At 45.9% G+C, this 19,247-nt stretch overlaps 1 protein-coding gene across 1 annotated transcript in view; it reads left to right on the top strand.

Annotated features, from left to right (window-relative positions):
• DOCK2 (dedicator of cytokinesis 2) overlaps positions 1-19,247 on the top strand; it is a 439,395-nt gene that overhangs the window by 34,347 nt on the left and 385,801 nt on the right. Inside the window, exons 3-8 of the mRNA XM_062189655.1 lie at positions 2,877-2,917; positions 4,034-4,089; positions 4,576-4,672; positions 7,291-7,439; positions 12,686-12,821; positions 15,407-15,561. Of these exons, the coding sequence (XP_062045639.1) occupies positions 2,877-2,917; positions 4,034-4,089; positions 4,576-4,672; positions 7,291-7,439; positions 12,686-12,821; positions 15,407-15,561 (634 nt within the window). The remainder of the gene's footprint in view (positions 1-2,876; positions 2,918-4,033; positions 4,090-4,575; positions 4,673-7,290; positions 7,440-12,685; positions 12,822-15,406; positions 15,562-19,247) is intronic.

The following is a 19,247-nucleotide window of genomic DNA, read 5'->3' as shown; positions in this document are numbered from 1 at the left end:
TGAATTATTTTTTGATATTCTAGAATATTTTTAATCTCCCCTCGTGTCTCCTGACTATAGGTGATTTGAGAATTTAAGAATTTTCATTTAGGAGGTGGAAAGGGAAGATGATTTGAATAATCAGCAGTTCATAATTGTTCAAAGTATTGTAAAAAAGAAAAAAAGTCCCCTCTCTCATCTTCCTCCAGGATGCATGTCATAGTCCAGGCTGTGGTGACAGTATACCATAGCTGGATGGCTTAAATGACAGAAATTGATTTCTCACAGTTTTGGAGGCTGAGAAGCCCAAGCAAGGCACTGGCAGACGTGGTGTCTGGTGAGGACCCACTTCCTAGTCTGAGCTTGGCTGTGTTCTTGTTGTATCCTCCCTCATGTGGCAGAGGACAGAGCTCGCCTGTAAGGGCACTAATGCCATTTGTGAGGATTCTACTCTCTTGATCCCATGACCTCCAGAAGGTCTCACCTCCTCCTAGTACCAACACATTGGGTATTTAGAATTTCAACATATGAATTTTTGGGAGAGACACACATATTCAGTTTACAGCAGTGCACTATGAATTTTATGTTATGGCAAAGGGTTAACAAAAGTGCCTTGTTATCACTGAACTCAGAAAAGTGTTGAACCCAGGCAAGTCCTGGGCTGTGATAAATGCTGTGTAACACTGAGCCTACTTCTGATCATGGTGTATTGTCCTGGGATTTTGCCTTGTGTTCCAACAGTTGTCATCTTCCCAGTCCATTCTTGGTTTGCAGCCGGATATAGCTGACTGTTGGGCAGATAAAGGAATTGACAGCAGAGTCAGGTCAAAGACCCAGCTGCCTGGAGGGCAGGCCTGGTACGGCTGGTGCATTAGACATGGGTTTGGATCTTGCTGAAGAATGTTGGGATCTCTCCCTCACAGGCTTAATATCAGTGCTGTTATCTGGCAACTGGAGATGGCCATACATTCTTCTTGTCAAGGATCACTCAGGATTTGTTTCTGAAGCACTTTTGCCACTGCCGTGCACATAGTAGGTGCATGATCAGTGCTTGCTGATCTTGAATCTGAGGGTCCAGAATGTGGATTCTGGGGGCAAGAGTCAGCAGATTCCTGTGGTCAGTAGTGAGCTGAAGCTTTGAGAACCAAGAAGCCTGCAAGATGTGTACATGTGACAGAGTCTCAAAGGTCAGGGCAGACCAAGTCCCTGGATCAAAGAAATTAAGGCACTCTGAGGGACCTCCTGTCTGAGAGATGCAGGTGGGGACATGAGCTTAGAGTAGAGACTCTGGATCCTGCAGTTGTTTTCCTACTTTCTGGGGGATTTGGGTGGTCTTGGCCACCAGGTGGATTCAGGTCAGTGCCACCAAAATAACTTACCTTGTATTTGTGTTCTGTCCCCATTAATGTGATTGCACAGTTTTCGGAGGCTTAATCTCTGTTACTCTCTATTTTCACTTACAGAACTGAAGCACGAATCCTACTTTACAGGGTTGTCATGACAATTAATTTACAATTTAAAGAAAACAACAAAAAAGTCAGAGTTCCCAGGATATAGCAAACACTTTAAAAATATAAGCACCATTGTGAATTATTTTCAATAGCTAATGACAAATAATTAGAGGCAACAAAAATAGATTTTTCAGATACTGAGAAAATGGAAATCTTAGAAAACCACGGTTCCTTCTCCCAAAAGACAGGAAGTACAGTGTGGTGGCTATGTGCGTTTAAATCTTGATACTGTTATTTATTAGCTGTGTGTGCCTGGCAAGGTCACTAGACTTCTCTGTGCCTCAGGAAGGCCCCTCATCTATAAACTGGGATCATGGCAGTTCCTACTTCAAATGGTTGTGAGGAAGATGAAATGGCTTACTGTGCAATGAGGGTTAGAAGAGTATCTTTACCGTAAAAGTGAGATTCCCTCTCTCCAGTCTCCCTTCCTTCTGTTTTCATTCTCCCTGTCCTGTCACCTAAAATAGGAGCCTCGGTGGGACCTGGTTGCTTTAGCACTGCCTTTCGGACCTGACCTTCCTTCTGGCTCATGACTTTGCGTTTTAAGTTGTTGGTTTGGGGGTTCCCACATGTGTCTGTCGAGAGCACATTCTGGCAACAATCTGTTAGCCCAGTAATGAGAGTCTGCTAATGAGGCACCCGACAGACGCTTTTATTTACCAACATGACAAATGCCACTGCTTGGCTGTGCTCAAATCATTTCAAAGGCCATTGCTGGTAGTCATCAGTACTTGCTACACTGAGGCTCATTTGCTCCGAGAGCTGTGTGCGATTTGGATTTCTGTTAATTGAGTCATTTTTTATATTCCTGCAGAAGGGAAATCTTAGAAAATTCCTATCCTTTTGCCTGGCCCTGACCTTACCTGCTTTGTGATGACTAGCATCGCCAGCTTGCAATACTGAGGTTAGAGCTGTCAGTGTTATTTGAGGATGTTTGCCAACATCCCTGAGCGTTTCTGTGTTCCTGAGACTGGAGTTGAACCACAGGGCCTACTGGCCTGAGCAGGTGAGGTAAAGACTTGGTGGATGCTGGAGAGTTGGAGGCACCTGCTGTGTTTGATGGGTGCTATTCTGCACTGCTAGTCAGCTGGGGCCAGGAGAATAGGGGGAGCCTTTGCCAGCATGACCTGAGGCTCTTGGTTTGTCAAAAACAGAGAGAGGAAATTTGTGTCTGTCTGTGAAATCCCTGTTTTTAAGCTGTTGTTTTGAGATGTTGGCAACCAATTCAGTAGATTTCCAAGACAACAGGCTCCCAGGCTTTGATCCCTACCAAGGTTTACAGTAGTTTCTTTGCTAGTTAAAAACCAACAGACAAAAACAAAGCAACATCAGTAACAAACTTGTAAGACTGCCCCAGAGACCTGTTTCTTTGTTTTCTCTTTGCAGACTGGTATAGGGGCTACCTGATAAAGCACAAAATGTTGCAGGTAAGGTCTTTTTGTTGTTATTAGGGAAAGCACCAGATGTCTGTACCTGGCCCAACCACCCATCCAGCCAATGCTCTCCTACACTTGTTCCCCAGCTGAACCCATTGCTCCTTCCTTGTGCTCTGTGCTCTCTGACCTCAACCCTTGGTGCTCATTCTGCCTCAACTTCCTTCCCTTTCCCCTCATTTTTTAAGGCCAGTCTCCATTGCTGTCTTCTGCTTGTCCCCTTTTCTGGTGAGCCTCCCAGCCCTGACTCTCCATGGAGTGATAGATTTTTTTAATTTGAAATCTGCCTTCTTCATTTTGAGTTGTTGGGGTTTCCATTTGCCTTCTTAGCTATACAACCAACATGACGCAGACAAAGAACCTGTGTCTACCTCTGAGGGTTCTCTTGCTGCATCCTCACACAGCACCGTCATCCCCATGACAGCAGACACCTGCTTGACTCACCTGATTTTCTCTCATGGTGCCAAGCACTGTGACCAGATGAGTCCAGTGTCCACAAGGGTTAAGTTTATGAAGGAATTTCCAAATAATCGATTAACTTCTCATTAACTGAGCCAAGCTTACGGAACAAGGAAATGATAGAAGCTTCTTCCTTCTTCCCTGACATACTGTGTCGTGAGGCCAGATCCTGTTTTGCTCTCTCAAATAAACAAATGCCAAGAGAGTAGATCTCCAATCAGGTAAGCCCAAGTGCAGCCAGGAGCGGCTGCTTCAAAAATCGTTGCTCCTGACTGTGACGGGCGACTACTCTCCTGGGACTGGATCGGAGAAGGGGAGAAGCCGGGCTCCTTGTCCCACTTCCAGTGAGTGGTTTAGGTCATCTTTCGACTGATGCTCCCTTCCTGCCTACCAGATAGGATGAGCGTCTACGGGGGGGTTGGAGCCTCCTTCGGGATTCAGGTCCACTGTGGGATTTAGAACAGCCAGGCCTGGGTGAGGCAACGTAGAATCCTCCTCCTGCTCCATCTGTCTCTGGGATTATTCCTTTGACATATGAAAATGTTTCCAGTCAGTGACTTTTGGGGAAAAAAAAAAAAACCATGAAGGCCTGGAATCCATCCTTTCTGCAGGAATACTAAGTTTGCTTTTATTTTGTTTTCTTTCCAACAGGGCATTTTCCCCAAATCCTTTATCCACATCAAGGATGTGACAGTCGAGAAAAGAAGGTATCGGGCTTTCTTCACCAGGCCTGGCCCTCAGGGGGCCCCTGGATCTTTGTCCTGTTGACTTGAAGCGTCTGACTTGGTGGATCTGAAGGGTGCCCCTCTGTCTTCTCCATGCCCATATCTGTTTGTGAATCTTTCCTTCACTCAGTGTGAGATCTAACGCTAATCGATTCGAGTTCAGATCTTATTCTGGAGGGGATTAATCAGTATGGAGAATCAGGCTTTCCGCTGGCAGCCTCCTTTGCACTGCATTAAAGTAGATTAATCCCAAATAATGAGCAAGAAGCACCCACTCTCATGAAGGGGGGCATTAAAAAGAAGTCCTGTGATTTGCTCACGCAGTTGGCGTGGCTGTTGGAGGCAATTCAGTCTACAGTCAGCAAGACCTTTCTTAGCAGCTGTGGCTGAATGCAAACCTTGCCAGCGTTTGGTCTTGTTGGCACCTGGGTCTCAGCTTAACGCTGTTTTCTCTCCCATCTCCCATAGAAATACTGAGAACATCATCCCTGCGGAAATTCCTCTGGCACAAGAAGTAACAACGACACTCTGGGAGTGGGGCAGCATCTGGAAGCAGCTCTACGTGGTAAGATCCAAAGTCCTATTCTCTGGCATGGAAGCATCCTGCAGTTCTCAAGTTGGTTCAAGTTTGGAGTTTATAGCCTTGAGCAGGGCAGACCAAGGTGGCCTTGGTGACATAGTGGAGCACACACGAGTATGTATGGGGATGTCAAGGCCCAGAGAGGTTAAGGTGACTTTCTCAAAGCCAAACAGTTAGCCAGTGTTAGAGCCATAATAAATGGGGTCTGGTGTGACGTATATTATTAAACTAGTACAAAATTGCCAAACTTTGATATCTATTCAAAACTCAAAGTTGTTTTTTTTTTTTTTTCTGATAGAGTTTAGTCAGCTACATTTTCAGTAAACTCAGGGGAGTTGATTTGGTAGTCTGCTGATAATACCTAGAGAAATACTGTTTTCAGATATTAATTAACTCATGGTTCTTGTTCTCAGATCTATGAAGAAGTGCAATCTCTTAAAAAAAGAGAACACATTATGCATGTGTTTTCCTTGTTTTGAAGCAGATCTAATTTTAAATCCTTCTTTGATGCTCCAGAGCTCCTAATGAAAGCAATTAGCTAAGTAAACCATTAAGCTGAGAGTGAAAAATGTCAACCAAGGCTTATTGTGTGTTTGTTATAAAGCTGTGCTCACCTGCTTCTATACAGGCACCAGTTGTAGACTAACCTTTTCTGGTCTTCAGTGTTGACTGCCATGTGGGCACTTCATGACAGGTGGTACTTGGTACCCTCACTTCTCTGATTTTCCCAAAATCCATGAGGAAAGTTTAGGGACAAATGGTAAACTTGTGGATAAAATGATTTCTTGTTCCTCTCCATTATTCCTTTTTAAAATATCACATCCCCATGTATGGTAGACACTTGGCATTTTCCCTCTGAAATTTTTGAATGGCAAGTCCATCATGCCATTTTACCCTAGTAAAGAAATCCTTCAATAGCTATCATTTCATCACCTATGTATCACTTGATTCAATTAACATGAGGAATTTCATGGCATGCTGTGTCATTCCAATGACAACCCTTGGGTTTCCCAACACTTGATGGAAGCCCTACAAATCAATTCAGTCTGACACAGTCTACTCGGTGTTAATTTTACACTGTGTACAATGAAAGGCTCAGTCCCACCAAATTGCCTTCCCTTCAGATGCCAGTGGCAACTCCTGGGTCTCCAGGCTATGTGCACTTCTGTTGGTTTTGGCTACAAAACAGAGGTTCCTATTATCTCCTTCAGGCATCCCCTACTTCCCACCTCAGGGTCCATAACTCATTATAACCTGTCCCAGGTCTCAGAGTAGAACTATTCTTACGCTTACAGTTGTACTAGAAAGGATAACATTCAGAAACAGCCAAATGGAAGAGCTATGCAGGGCAAAGTTCAGGGGAGCACAGAGCTTCCATGTCCTCTCTAGGGGTGCCACCCTCCCAGCATCAGGGAGCATGTGGAAGCTTACTGACCCAGAGTCTCAATCAAAGTCCATTTAAGGTACATGAGTGGCCACATTATTGGTGATTGGCAGTTGCATTCAGTTTCTAGTCTGTTTTCCCTCTCCAGAATTGGAGAGTGGAAAAAGATGGGGGGAACTGGGCTGAAAGTTCCAACCCTCTCACCACATGGTTGATTCTTGCAGCAGCCAGTTCCTGTCCAGAAGCTGTCTAGGGGCCCAGGGAGAGTCACCTCCTTAGTAGAAGCTCAGGTACAGATGAAAGGTGCTTGCTCTGAATACCAAAAGGCACTCCTGTCAGTCAAGATATTTCACGGGTATTAGGAACACTGGACTAGGAACCAGGAACAAAGATGACATATAGGGATCATATAATATATATCGTATGGTTTATAAACATATTAAGTATCCTATACCTATATATAAAATCATGTATATCTCATTTACCACATACTCTTTCCCAAATGGAAAGCCAGCAGTAGTTGGCAAAATTGGAAAAATATTACTCAGTACAAGTAAATATGATGAAAAGAAGACAGTGTTATTAGATGCTTCTTATAACAGTTCCTCAAAAGCTATGAGTGGAAGCCTTTATCTTTGTTAAAAAAAAAAAAAAGAAACTGACAGATGTGCAAGTGGTGTTAAGGCGGCTTAACATGAAACTGCTACTTTCCTTTAATCAGAAGGATGGAAGGAGCGTGGAAGAGAATCATGACAGGGGTCAATGCCATTGCCATTTCTTGTTTTTTTTTTGTGCCACCAAGAGCCATCTTGCTTCCCATAGGCCACACTTGGGAGCTGCTGACCCAGAAACTGTCCTTTATCACCAAAGACATGGTCCTGGCTCCCAGCCTGGAAAGGCCTGAGCTCTCTCGGGGTCCTCCATTCCAACAGCTGTTCCTGGCACTCCTGTTCAACAAATCTCTGTTTTCGCAAGAGCCAGGAGCCACCCTTCCTGTACCCAAGAAGTGATTGGATTTAGGACTTCCGCTTTGGGAAAACCTCTGTGGCCCAATGGCGAGAAGTGGATTAGCAGCTAAGACCACCGCTCAGTCCCCGGGTTGCTGGGGAGGGCTGGGAGGGAGGCTCAAGCCAAGCTTGCTTGGCTTGGGCACAATCTGTCAAGCTGATGCCCTGGCACCTGGGGCACAGATGAGTGCACACCGTTTCCTGTCTCCTAGGCCAGCAAAAAGGAGCGTTTCCTGCAGGTGCAGTCCATGATGTACGACCTGATGGAGTGGAGGTCCCAGCTCCTCTCAGGAACCCTACCCAAGGACGAGCTGAAGGAACTGAAGCAAAAAGTCACGTCCAAAATCGACTACGGCAACAAGTAACCTTTCTTTCCTCTGAAAAGCAGCTCTCCTCGCCCGCACTGCCCTCCGCCCCCTGCACCCCCTGCCTTTCCCCCTTCTGAGAGAGCTCGGTTTCATTTTTAGATGCGAGTTTGCCACTTTCTATTTGGGAGAGGACTGTTAGCGGCGGCCGGGCTGGCGTCCCTTTGTCATCACCCCCTGGGACCCAGGGACACGCAAGCCGAGCGGTCGCTTGCTTATGCACTGCTTATTATCGGGCTGAGAGATTGAGGACACTCATTTAACCTACTTCCGAGGGACCGGGGGCGCACAGTCATGCTGGTTCACTTTCAGCTTAGCTGTCATTCTATCCCCGCATTTACAAAACTCGCCTTTAAATCCCAGTGTGAGACTTCATGTCCCTTCCCCCTTTCTAAATTAGCCAAGCCACACGCCGTGGGCTCACTCAAAAGCACAATGACAAAAGCATTTCCAAAAAGGGGAAGAGAAGCAGCAATTAGTTGGCATCTGAATGCTGTGAAGTTAAGGAGAAAATGAAACCATTTTTTGAGGGAGAGCAATCCACTGACAATAATAACAGTGCTAATAATATTATAACTAACACTTAATCAGAGTTTATTATGTACCAGGCTTCATGCTTAATGTCTTGCATGCATTGTTTCATTTAATTCTTGTAACAGCTCTATGGGATGTGCAGTTCTGTTATTCCCATTTTTCAGTTGAAGAAACTGAGGCTCTTAAAGAAGTTAAGCCACTTGTCCAGAGTTGCACAGCTAGGAACTAGAAGAATTGGAATTTGGACCCACGTGGACTGGCTCAGAGTCTTGGGGCCTCGCTGTGCTTGGATAATGTTTGAAAAATTTCAGAGCCTCCCTTCTCTCTTGGTTTTTCCAGCACCCTCCAGACATCCATTCATTTCATGTGTCCCAACAACAATCGTGTCCTGAGCACTTATGGCTGGCCTGCTTTCCTGTAGGCTTTGGGGCTACAGAAATAAAAGTACCTGTGCACTGAAGGCTCACAGTCGTCTGAGTGGAGAAAGCTACAAGTAATCTGTTGGCACATGCTATGATAAGTTTGTTGGCTTAGGAAGCACAGGCACTATTAATTTCACTTGGAGGAGGAAGTTAGGGGAGGCTTCCTGGAGGAGGTGACTCCTAAATTGAAATTTGAAAGATAAAGAGGTGTTATGGTTAGGAAGAGGGAGAGCATTTGGTGCATGAGAGAGCATGGTGCATTTAGGAGGCTGCAAAGTGGGTCAGAAGCCTGAGACATTGGAGGGGAAGTAGAAAGAGCCCACTCGACAGGAATGGAAAGGAGCTTCCCCAGCAGCCAGGCTTCCTGTCCTTGTTGCCGGGCACTGGGGAGAGGATCCAGAGGGGAAAGTCAACGAATCCAGCCTCCAGCTGCCTCCCATCCCAGGAGCACGGTCCGTCTGCTAGGTCCCCTCATGGCAGCTGGCTGGCATGTCCCAAGCTTACAAAGCATGCCGTCCCAGAGTGACAGTAAGGGTTGGCCTCCCAGCTGCTCTGCCATTGCTGCAGTGTCATAGTTCACTGAGCCCAGTTGCAGCTGGGAGCGTGGGAATTGACGGTGCTTTGCTACTTGCCATCTGCGACCTTCAAATGTTATTTCCTCAACCAGGGCCCCTGGATGGAAGGATCAAGCATGACGAAAGCGTCACCACTCACAGGAAGCTTTCCTTGATTTTCCCTTACCATCCTCTGCTGAGCTAGGGGTTCTTGAAGGACCTTAGCATCCAGAAAAACAATTGTCTCCTTCCTGTACCATCTCTTCTGCTATCCTGGGAGCTCCTCTAAGAAACAGACTGACTCATCTCACGTATGGATCTGAGTCTGCACATAGTAGGTGCTCAGTGAGCCATAACTGAACGGTTAGGGGATTGATGGTGATGGCAGAGAGGAGAGGGCTCTGCCGCAGCCGCCTGCCGCAGCCTTGCCTTGTGCTTTCAGTCTCAGTCAATTTCCTTTGGGGAAGTGAGAGATGCCCAGCTGCAGAGATGGAGGCCCTGAGTGAAGGGGCCCCTGGCTTCTTGCTTCCCATCCCTGACTGCTTCAGCTGGCAGCCTGGCAGAGGGTCAGGACCAGTAGCAGCGACATTGACCTCTGGCTGTGACTGTCAGGGAAGCATGAAGCAGGGATGACTCTTGGAAGAGTCACTGGCATCAGCCTGTCTTTTCTCATTCCCTCCCTTCCTTCATTCACACATTCATTGCACACCTGCTGGGCTGCAAGGGTACAGTCATATGCAGAATATAGACTCTGTTTTGAACAGCAGCAACAATTAAAAAGCCAACAATAAGAACAAATGATAACTTACTGAGTGCTCCCTGTATGCAAAGTTAAACACTTCCCCACGAGACTGTTAAGTCTCATGACGACTGTGTGAGGTAGGAACTGTTGCCATTCCTGAGGATCACAGAGTGGTTGGGCTGCTTTGTCCAAGATGCAGGGGCATTTGAACTGGTTGCTATGGCTCCAGAGTTCAAGGTCTTACGTACCACATCCTTTTGCCTCTCAGACACTGTGTGGGTTAGTAAGGGAAGCGAAAATGCCATCTTTTTTAACAATATGCTCTTTGCACATATATGAAAAAAATGTTTTTGCACCAAAGTAAACTCATGCTTTTGATTCCGTTTCACCAGGAACTACATGAAGTCCCCACATAAATGGAGACTTTGCATGGGAAATTGCACAGCCCTGGGAGAGGAAGAAGCCTGGGCAGGGAGGTGGGGGGAGGCAGGGCAGGACGGCAAATGTCCTAAATCAAGCAAGACTAGCCAGAGTTTTCAGGGGGAAGCAGGGCAGAGGAACTCAGAGAGAGCAGGAGCAAACACGAGGGGACAAGCATGAGATATGAACGTGACCTTGGAAAGGACGGCAAGAAGGTGGCCAGGGACTGGAAGCTTGAGTACCTGAGTGCCAAGTGACGGAACTGCATTTGTCTAGCCAGGGATGGGGAGCTGTGCAGGAGACATTTCTGCTCTCTTTACCTTTTTTTGGTTTTCAAATGTGTACATGCATCGGTGTTGTTTCCAAGAGAATATAGAATAGGATTAGCTCTGTGGCCATGGGAGCTGCTTTCTCTGTCCCTGTCTTGAGTCCATTTTGTCACTTCCTTGAAGAGACAACAGCACTGTGGCTACAGCCTGATAAGAATGAGCCAAACTGCTCTCCTCCCCAAAATGAGTGGCCGCAGAGTTCGGGATGGTGTTGTCCTCTTAGAGGACAGACTTCTGACCCTGGGTTATGGGAATTCCATTCTTCCTGCCGGGCCGTTAAAGGCCCCAAAAGTTCTGAGTGGGACTGTCATGGACAAGCTCTTTGGGATCTAAGGAGTGAGAGATCCTCAAATGACTTCTCCTGATCCCAAGCTAGCTGGCCCTGGGAGAATGTTTTATTCATATAGTTTAGAACTGAACCCACTTTGATAAATTTTGAAGAGAAAGAAATAGTGAGATCTTGGCATTAAATTATGTATCGGCTGTGGCGCCGTCTTTTCTGAGGTCACACCAGCCTCTGCTTAGCATTAGCTGGATGCATTTGTTCCCCCTGGCACTGCCCGCCAGGCAGCATGGCTGTGCAATGTTATGAGTCACCTCTGCCTGGGAGTTAATTTCCTAATGAATGTGGATAAACGGGTGAACCCAGGCTCCCTTCTGTTTGCATTTGGATGAGATGTGAGAGATGTGCCTCTTCATGCGATTCTCAAATAAGACTTGCAGACGCAGTCTCCTTCATTTGCCCTTGCTGCCCTTTCAGAATAGTGCTTGACGATGGTGTCCAAGCAGGACCGCGGCCAGCCGTTCTGGAACCTATCATTCTCCCCCACCCTTCTTTGCATGAACAACTGAGGTTCTCCAGCTCAACATCAAATGCAAAGGCAACTTCCAGTTAAGGCCTCTGCAAACCTGCCCCCCACCTCTCAACCCGTACGCTGCTTCTAAGCTCTTCCTATCCAGAAAATATACGATAGAGGTTAAAAATGAGTCAGAAACGCCCTATTCATTGTGACTGGCTATGTGACCCTGAGCCAACTAATTGGCCCCATATGCTTGGCCATTTCATCATGTCTAAGATGAGGATATTAATAGTACCCACCTCCTAGAGTTGTCTAGAGGGTTACGGGGGCTAATGTGTGTCCGACAGTTTATGCGAGCTCATCCTGAGTGTTGTGTGAGCACTCACTGTTCTCAGTATCACTGATGCCGGGCAGGATGACAGGTGTAGTGCTAACAGATCAATTCCGAACAGCGAAAAGCATGTGGCCTGGAAGCCAAACAGCTGAAGAGCAAGCTGTGGGTATTTTTTTTCTCCCAGCCACTCTTTTCAAATTTTTAATGAATAATATATGAGTACCTTCTCTCTCTCTCTCTCTAAGTAGAGTCAAGGCACGTGTCTGATTTGACCCCTCCACTCATTCCCAGCCCCCAGGCCTGAGCACTGTTCACAGGTGACCCATGTTGGAAGTTTGGGCTGATCCGAAGCCAGGAGCTGGGTGCTTCCTCCCGGTCTCCCATGTGGGTGCAGGGACCCAAGCACTTGGGCCATCCTCCACTGCACTCCCGGGCCACAGCAGAGAGCTGGCCTGGAAGAGGAGCAACCGGGACTGGTACCTGGCGCCCCAACTGGGACCAGAACCCGGGGTGCTGGTGCCACAGGCAGAGGATTAGCCAAGTGAGCCACGGCGCCAGCCTACTTTCCATTTAATATCATAAGAAATAACACATTTAAAAAAAAAACACACATTGATACAGTACCTCCCAAAGAGGCCGCTCTGTACTAATGTACACTCCCCCAACTGTGTCTGAATCTTTCAGTTTTTTTAAAGATTTATTTATTTTGAGTGTGTGTTTGTGGGGGGGGGGGATAGAAGAAGAGAGAGGGAGAGAGAGAGAGAAAGAGAGAAAGATCGATCCATCTTCCATCTGTCTGTTCTGTCAGTCCCCATCATGGCCTCAATGGCCAGGGGAATTTCTGCCAGGTCTTTCTGTTATTTGGGTAGCAGGAACTCAACCACTTGGGCCGTCTTCCACTGCTTTCCCAGGAAAATTAGCAGGGAGCTAACCAAGGCATCAAGCAGCCAGCACTCATGTAGGATGCCACTGTAACAGGTGGTGGCTTTACCTAGTACACTGCAACGTTGGTGTCTGAGTCTTTGGGGGCTTTCTGATAAAAACTTCCCACCAGCATCCCAAAGGCCCCTCCTTGATTGATCTTCACCTCCAGTTTTTGCTTTTCAGAATCCTTGAGCTCGATCTGATTGTCAGAGATGAAGACGGAAATATTTTGGACCCTGATAATACCAGCGTCATCAGTTTGTTCCATGCACATGAGGAAGCGACTGATAAAATCACAGAGCGTATCAAAGAAGAAATGGTGAGCTTTGGCCAAGTGAGGCGGGTACTTAGCACATCATAAACTTAAAATAATAGGCTCATTACCCAGACTGTGAATTATTCAAGGGACCATCTGTCCTATGAACCGAGATGATGAGTAACCACATGTGTTTTATTGTGTTTTTATACGCGGATCTGTAACTCATTCAGCACCCATCCCAGAGGTAGTTAAATGCCAGGCAAGTTTCCTGATTTCTTGGCGTTTTTAGATTCCAGAGGGGAGAAGAGAAGAAAGGCAGTAAAAAAGTAAATAAATAGATGAAAAAATTAATTCCAGACGACAATAAGTTTCTAAAAGGCAATAAACCTGGGTTATGTGAATCAGAGTGAATCAGGATGTATTAAAAGACATGGCCAGGAAAGCAAGGTCTCTCTCAGAAGTGACATCTGGGGAACACCTGAATCATGTGATGGCACCAGACCTGGAAAGATCTGCGGATAGGGTGTTCCAGGTAGGAGGGAGCAGCAAGTGCCAAGGCCCCAAGGTGGGACTCAGTTCTGAATGTTCAGGAAAGTTCTGAAAGTCCAGAGTAGATGGTCATGGAGATCAGTGGGGGAGTGTAGGCAGCAAACAGAAGATGTAGGCGGCCAGCGCGCGGCTCAACAGGCTAATCCTCCGCCTGTGGCACCGGTATCCTGGGTTCTAGTCCCGGTCAGGGCGCCGGATTCTGTCCCAGTTGCCCCTCTTCCAGGCCAGCTCTCTGCTGTGGCCTGGGAGTGCAGTGGAGGATGGCCCAAGTGCTTGGGCCCTGCACCCCTTATGGGACCAGGATAAGCACCCGGCTCCTGCCTTCGGATCAGCTCTGTGCGCCGGCCACAGCACGCTGGCCGCAGCAGCCATTGGAGGGTGAACCAACGGCAAAGGAAGACCTTTCTCTCTGTCTCTCTCTCTCTCTCACTGTCCACTCTGTCTGTCAAAAAAAAAAAAAAAAAAAAAAAAAAAGATGTAGGGAGCTGGAGCTGGCTCTCAATGCACCTCAAGGTTGTGGAAAGGGTTAAACATTGTTCCAAGTCTCGTGAGAAGCCAATAAAAATTTTCCAATGAACCATTAACATAATCTGATTTATATTTCTACAAAAGCATTTTACCTACTGTGCATTATTTAAAAAACAACTTTGTTGTTAGGTGATTTGGGGTATAATTTTTACAGAGTGAAATTCACTTATTTTAAACTATACTGTGGTGCATAATGGATAAAGTCACTGCCTGCAATCCTGGCATCCCATATGGGCACCTCTTCCAGTCCCAGCTGCTCCACTTCCAATCCAGCTCCCTGATATTGGCCTGGAAAAGCAGCAGAGGATCGCCCAAGTGCTTGGGCCACTGCACCTACATGGGGGCTCCTGGGTCCTGGCTTCAGATCACCCCACCTCCAGCCATTGCGGCCATCTGGGGAGTGAACCAAAGGATGGAAGATTCTCTCTCTCTCTGTCTTACTCTGTCCTTCAAATAAATAAATAAAGCTTTAAAAACTACACTGAATCTTATATGTGGTGTGGATAAACTCCATCATAATCAAGACAGAACAGTTGCATTACGCAAACCTGTTTTAATGCTCCTTCCCCATCCAGAAGCCCTAGTAATCCCTGCTTTGCTTTCTGTCACTGTAGTTTCACCTTTTTAAAATTTCATCTAAATAGAATCATAGTGTTGGCTTTTTGTGTTTGACCTGTTTCACTCGGCATGATGTTTCTGAGGTTCATTCTTTTTATTGCTGAGTTGATAAACCACTGAGCCATTGTTGGTGTATATGTAACTGGCCAATTAGTAGTCTCTAGTTTGGAGCTATTGTAACGAATTCTAATATGAACATATACGAACAAATCCTTGTGTGGACATGTTTCAGTCCTTAGCACTGGGATTGCTGAATAGCACATGTACAACTTTTTAAGGTACTGCTATTTTACTTCCCAAAGTGGTGGTACAATTTTGCATTCCCACCAGCAATAGATGAGTTCCGGCTGCTCTATGTCATTTCTTTCACTTTACTCATTCTGGTGGCTGGGCAGTGGATTCTCAAGATGCCCAGTGATGTTGAGCATCTCCTTGTGTGCTTCCTGCCCATTTCTATTTGTATCTTTGTGTGTAAATTGTCTGTTCAAGTAGTTTACCCATTTAAATCAGGATGTTTTTCTTATTAATTAATTGTAAGAGTTATTTTTATATTCTGGACACAAATTCTTTATCACATATGTTTTGCAAGCTTCTCCCAGTCTGTGTCTTGCCTTCTCATTTGTTAAAATAATCTTTCAAAGAGCAAAAATTTATAGTTTTGATAAAGTCCATTGAAACATTTTTTTTATAGTTTGTGATTTTTACGGCACTAACTTTCTGAGAGACTGAGTCATTGAGGGTGTCTCCCAAAATAAGAAGGTCAAGACCAAAAAGCTTAAAGTAGTTTGACTCAGATTACAGAAGCTTTCAGTGATGGGAGTGGGTGTAATTGTGAAGTTTTTAGGCTTAAACCTTAGTGGCTGTCAGTATCCTGGGCTATCTCTCTGTCGTGCTAAGTGGTACTAGGATAATTGTCGCCACCCACCTCCCCTTTTCCTTCCATCTCTTAGTCGAAAGACCAGCCGGATTACGGAATGTATTCCCGGATCTCCTCATCCCCCACGCACAGCCTCTACGTCTTTGTGAGAAACTTTGTGTGCAGAATTGGGGAAGACGCTGAACTCTTCATGTCACTCTATGACCCCAACAAGCAAACGGTCATCAGGTAGGTGTGTGCAGGATCGTCTGGCTTCTCTGTAGGTGGGATGTTCGAGTTGGGAGGACAGTGAGCCACTTTTCTTTCCAGCATCACTTGTCACTTGTGGAACAGTTCCCATTTGGAAGAAAAACTGAGTTGACTGAGAATGTGGAAGGCTGGAGGGGGTAGGAGTCGGGGGAAGGGTTACTTGCCACCAGATTTTTCCCATAGTGGAATTGTCATTATAAGGTTTTGTCACTAGGGTTTGATTACCCAAAGACAACCAGAATCTGACAAATAGCATCGGTTAGAATAAAAATACTGAATTTTAAAATGGGAAGGAATGACTGGTGAAAATCCCCCGGTCCCCCATGGAAGCAATGGGCTAAGAGCATAGGCTCTGGAATCTGTCTAGGTTCACACCCCGGGATCATCATTTGCTACTGTTGACCTTGGGCAGGTGGTTAACCTTTCTTAAGCCTGCATTTCACATTTGCAGTCTCTCAGTACCAGCCTTCTGGGATTTTTTTTTTTCAAGATGAATGAGAACAATCAAATGAAGTACAGCATGGTGCATGGTACTTATGCTGCGGGTGGCAGTGGCTATTATTCTTGCTACTTTAATCAACTGCTCTTGGGAATGGAGGAAGTGAGGGAAACTTCTGGGTACCTCAGCTTGAGGAAGGAAAAACATCCTAGGGGGGCTCCAGGGAAGAAATTTTGGGGCACCACCCACCCATAATGCTGGCCCCCTGCCTCTGCTTGTGGCTCAGAGCATCCTTCCCATCACGTGACCACTGCCTGTCTCCTCCAGTGGTATTTTACACCAACATGTAGTCTCGTATTTCAAGTCACCACTTAATGCCTCAGAAAGGGGCTAGAGCATGATTCCTCTGCCTTTATGGGAAATGTAGAGAAAATGATGTGTTCCTGACCTAGTGATGATGATCAGATGAAATAATGTGCCGTGTCCCATGAATTGTGGTGCTTTGGTCAATATTGGCTGTCCTGGAGACTTTTATGAAATGGGCGGATGGGCAGAGGCTGTCCATGTAAGAGACTGTCCTGAGACCCACACCTGATCTCACTGAGTCTTTATCACTCCATGCTTTGAAGGTAACAAAATGGGACTCAGGGAGGTCAAATGACTTGCCCAAGGACATACCTATTTGTAAATGGCAGAGCTGAGTTTTATCTCTAGGGCCACCTGACTCATTTCCCCCCTTTTGTCTGTCACCAAGGAATGACTTGTATCAAATATCCTGAATTGTTCTCACCAAGGTTTCTGCACCATTCTTCAGAGTGCACCTTGAAAGTGTGCCAGCTCCCTTAGAACCCACCTTGAAATGGTTCATGTGTCATAGACCCCTTGCTGTTTCATCTCATTTGTTGCAAAGGCACCTGAGGAAAAAAACCCTCCCTGCCTGTCAGGAAACACAAGGACTTTTCATGGCCAGATTGACGATGATGCCTGGTCTACTGGCTCATTCTGGTGATGGATGGCCCACGTCTGCTTTATGGAGGGAGGCAGTGGGTCATTGCTATGGCAGCTCTGTGCCCTGATGCACCACACTGGATGATGTGCTCAATGGGGCGTGCCTGAATGATGTCTCCTAGAGTGGTGGAGACATGGGGCAGTGCTCTGGAGAGTGGGGGACAAGGAGGAGGAGGACAAAGTGAACAAAAACAATAAAAATTTTTTAAAAAGGAGAAAACAATGGAAGTAGAGAAGAGAAAGGGCAGGGGATTTGGACCCCCACCCACCATGGCAATCTGACTGTGGATCATTGCTGTTTCCCTGAGAAAGAAACCTCCACTCCTGCCTGCCCTGGCCAGGGTCGGGCTACAGTGAGCAGCAGGCAAGTCAAGGCTTCCTCTGTGTGGCCTGGGTATGGACTGGGGAGAATTTGGCTGGTCTGAGCTCTCAATGTTAGGCTGAATTGTCCTCAGATCCGCAGTGGATTCCTGAAGGCAGTTGGTATGGGAAGTTTAAAATGCAGTTATGTAAGACAAAAGAGAAGCAGCTCAGGCATCAGACCAGTGGTAAGGCTGCTGTCCAGTGAGGTCTCAGGGAGGAGTTAGAACAATCCTCCCCCTTCCTCTGGGTAGGGGGCCTCACCTGTCATCTGAAGGGGCTGTAAGCATTCAGATTCTAACACCCAGGCCTTCCTGGGCAAAGATGGATGGGTCCAGCTCAGACCTTGAAATTGTTTTTCTTATTTATGATTATATTTCTTCTAGGAGAAAATTGCTGGTGCCTGCTGTTGAGACATAACAGGTGTGGTCACTAAGGAGCTTGCTACATGTAATGGAAACTGCCGGAAACTATCCAGGCATTTCACTGGGCACAGTCCAGAAATAAGCAATGAAAAATTTATTTCCATTTTTTTTTCAAATGTGGACTTCCTGATTAGTTTGTTTGGAATTCCACTAAATTTTTTTAGATCTTAGAAAAAAGGATGAAATGGTAAATTTAATTTGATTGAATTCTAACCATTGGTTGGTTAATCTTGAGCTGTGCTCCTGTTTGCCATCAGTCCTGTTTCCCTTGAACTTCACTTGGGCGGTTGCTAAGTGACTGCTAGGGTGGGGGTTAAGAGAGGAGCAAGGTGTCAGAGAATAAAGCTCTGGGAAGGCCATCCCCTTTCACTTGGCTGAATTTTCTTGTTATGCCTTCTTGGACTGACTTGGATTTTGAGTCTTTTTGTTTTTTCCTAATTCCAAAAAAAAAAAAAAGTATTTATTTGGAACCAACTCGATGCTCCTGGGAGGCATGGAAAACCTAATGACTCAATTCAACAAACTGGGCTGAGTTAAGTAAGCACTAGGCATTCCTGGCAGTACGTGTGGGTTGACTAGGGTAGAGTGTGTGTGGAGGAGCAGTAGTAGCAGTAGTAGTAGTAGTAGTAGTAGTAGTATCTTCACAGTATATGGCTTCTAAAAGATGTGAGACAGTAAATGATAGAGCATCAGCCTCAGTGAATCCCGAGTAATGGGACTCACTTGGTCACTGCTCCCTCATAAAGACCTCCCTTGCCTCTTAGGATGAAGCTAAAATCCTTGAAAGATCTACAAGGCCTACGTGATTTGCCTCTGTCCGAATTTTCTCCCTTTGAATCTGTTTCTTAGATGCATCAAGCTCCTTCTTGCCCTGTGGCCCCTGAACCCAGTTAACTTGGCTGTAACATTTCCCTGTCCTGCTCTCGACTTGATTACATCTCATTTCCTCAGCCAGGTGGGCCCTGACCCCCAGCCAAGCCAGGCGCTTCTGTCACACTTTCTCAGAATGTCCTGAACGTTTCCGTTAGAGCGCAGTTCCATACCGAGGGCTGCCTCGAGTGCACCTCACAGAATGACTAAGGCCCTGTTAGATCCACCACAGTGTGAATGAATGGATGCCTTAAAATAAGGGTAACATAAAATAATCCAAATCTCACATTCTCTAAAGGGAGTAGGCTGGGAAGGGTAAATATAGTCTTTATTTCCCCACTTTAAAAAAATTAATAATAATTGTACACATCTATGGGTTAGAGTATGACATTTCTTCTTTTTCCTTTGTACTCCTAGAAGCATTTTGAAAATTTATTTTAAGATTCAACAATTTTTAATAATTTGGTCATATCCACTTTATTTGTATACAGTATATGCATATATATGTATATATATACACACACACACATACACATACTATTTTCTATCCGGCAAGACATGTT

The sequence above is a fragment of the Lepus europaeus genome, chromosome 4 (assembly GCF_033115175.1).
Source record: "Lepus europaeus isolate LE1 chromosome 4, mLepTim1.pri, whole genome shotgun sequence".
Lineage (NCBI taxonomy): Eukaryota > Metazoa > Chordata > Mammalia > Lagomorpha > Leporidae > Lepus > Lepus europaeus.
This window is presented reverse-complemented; position numbering and strand designations above follow the sequence as displayed.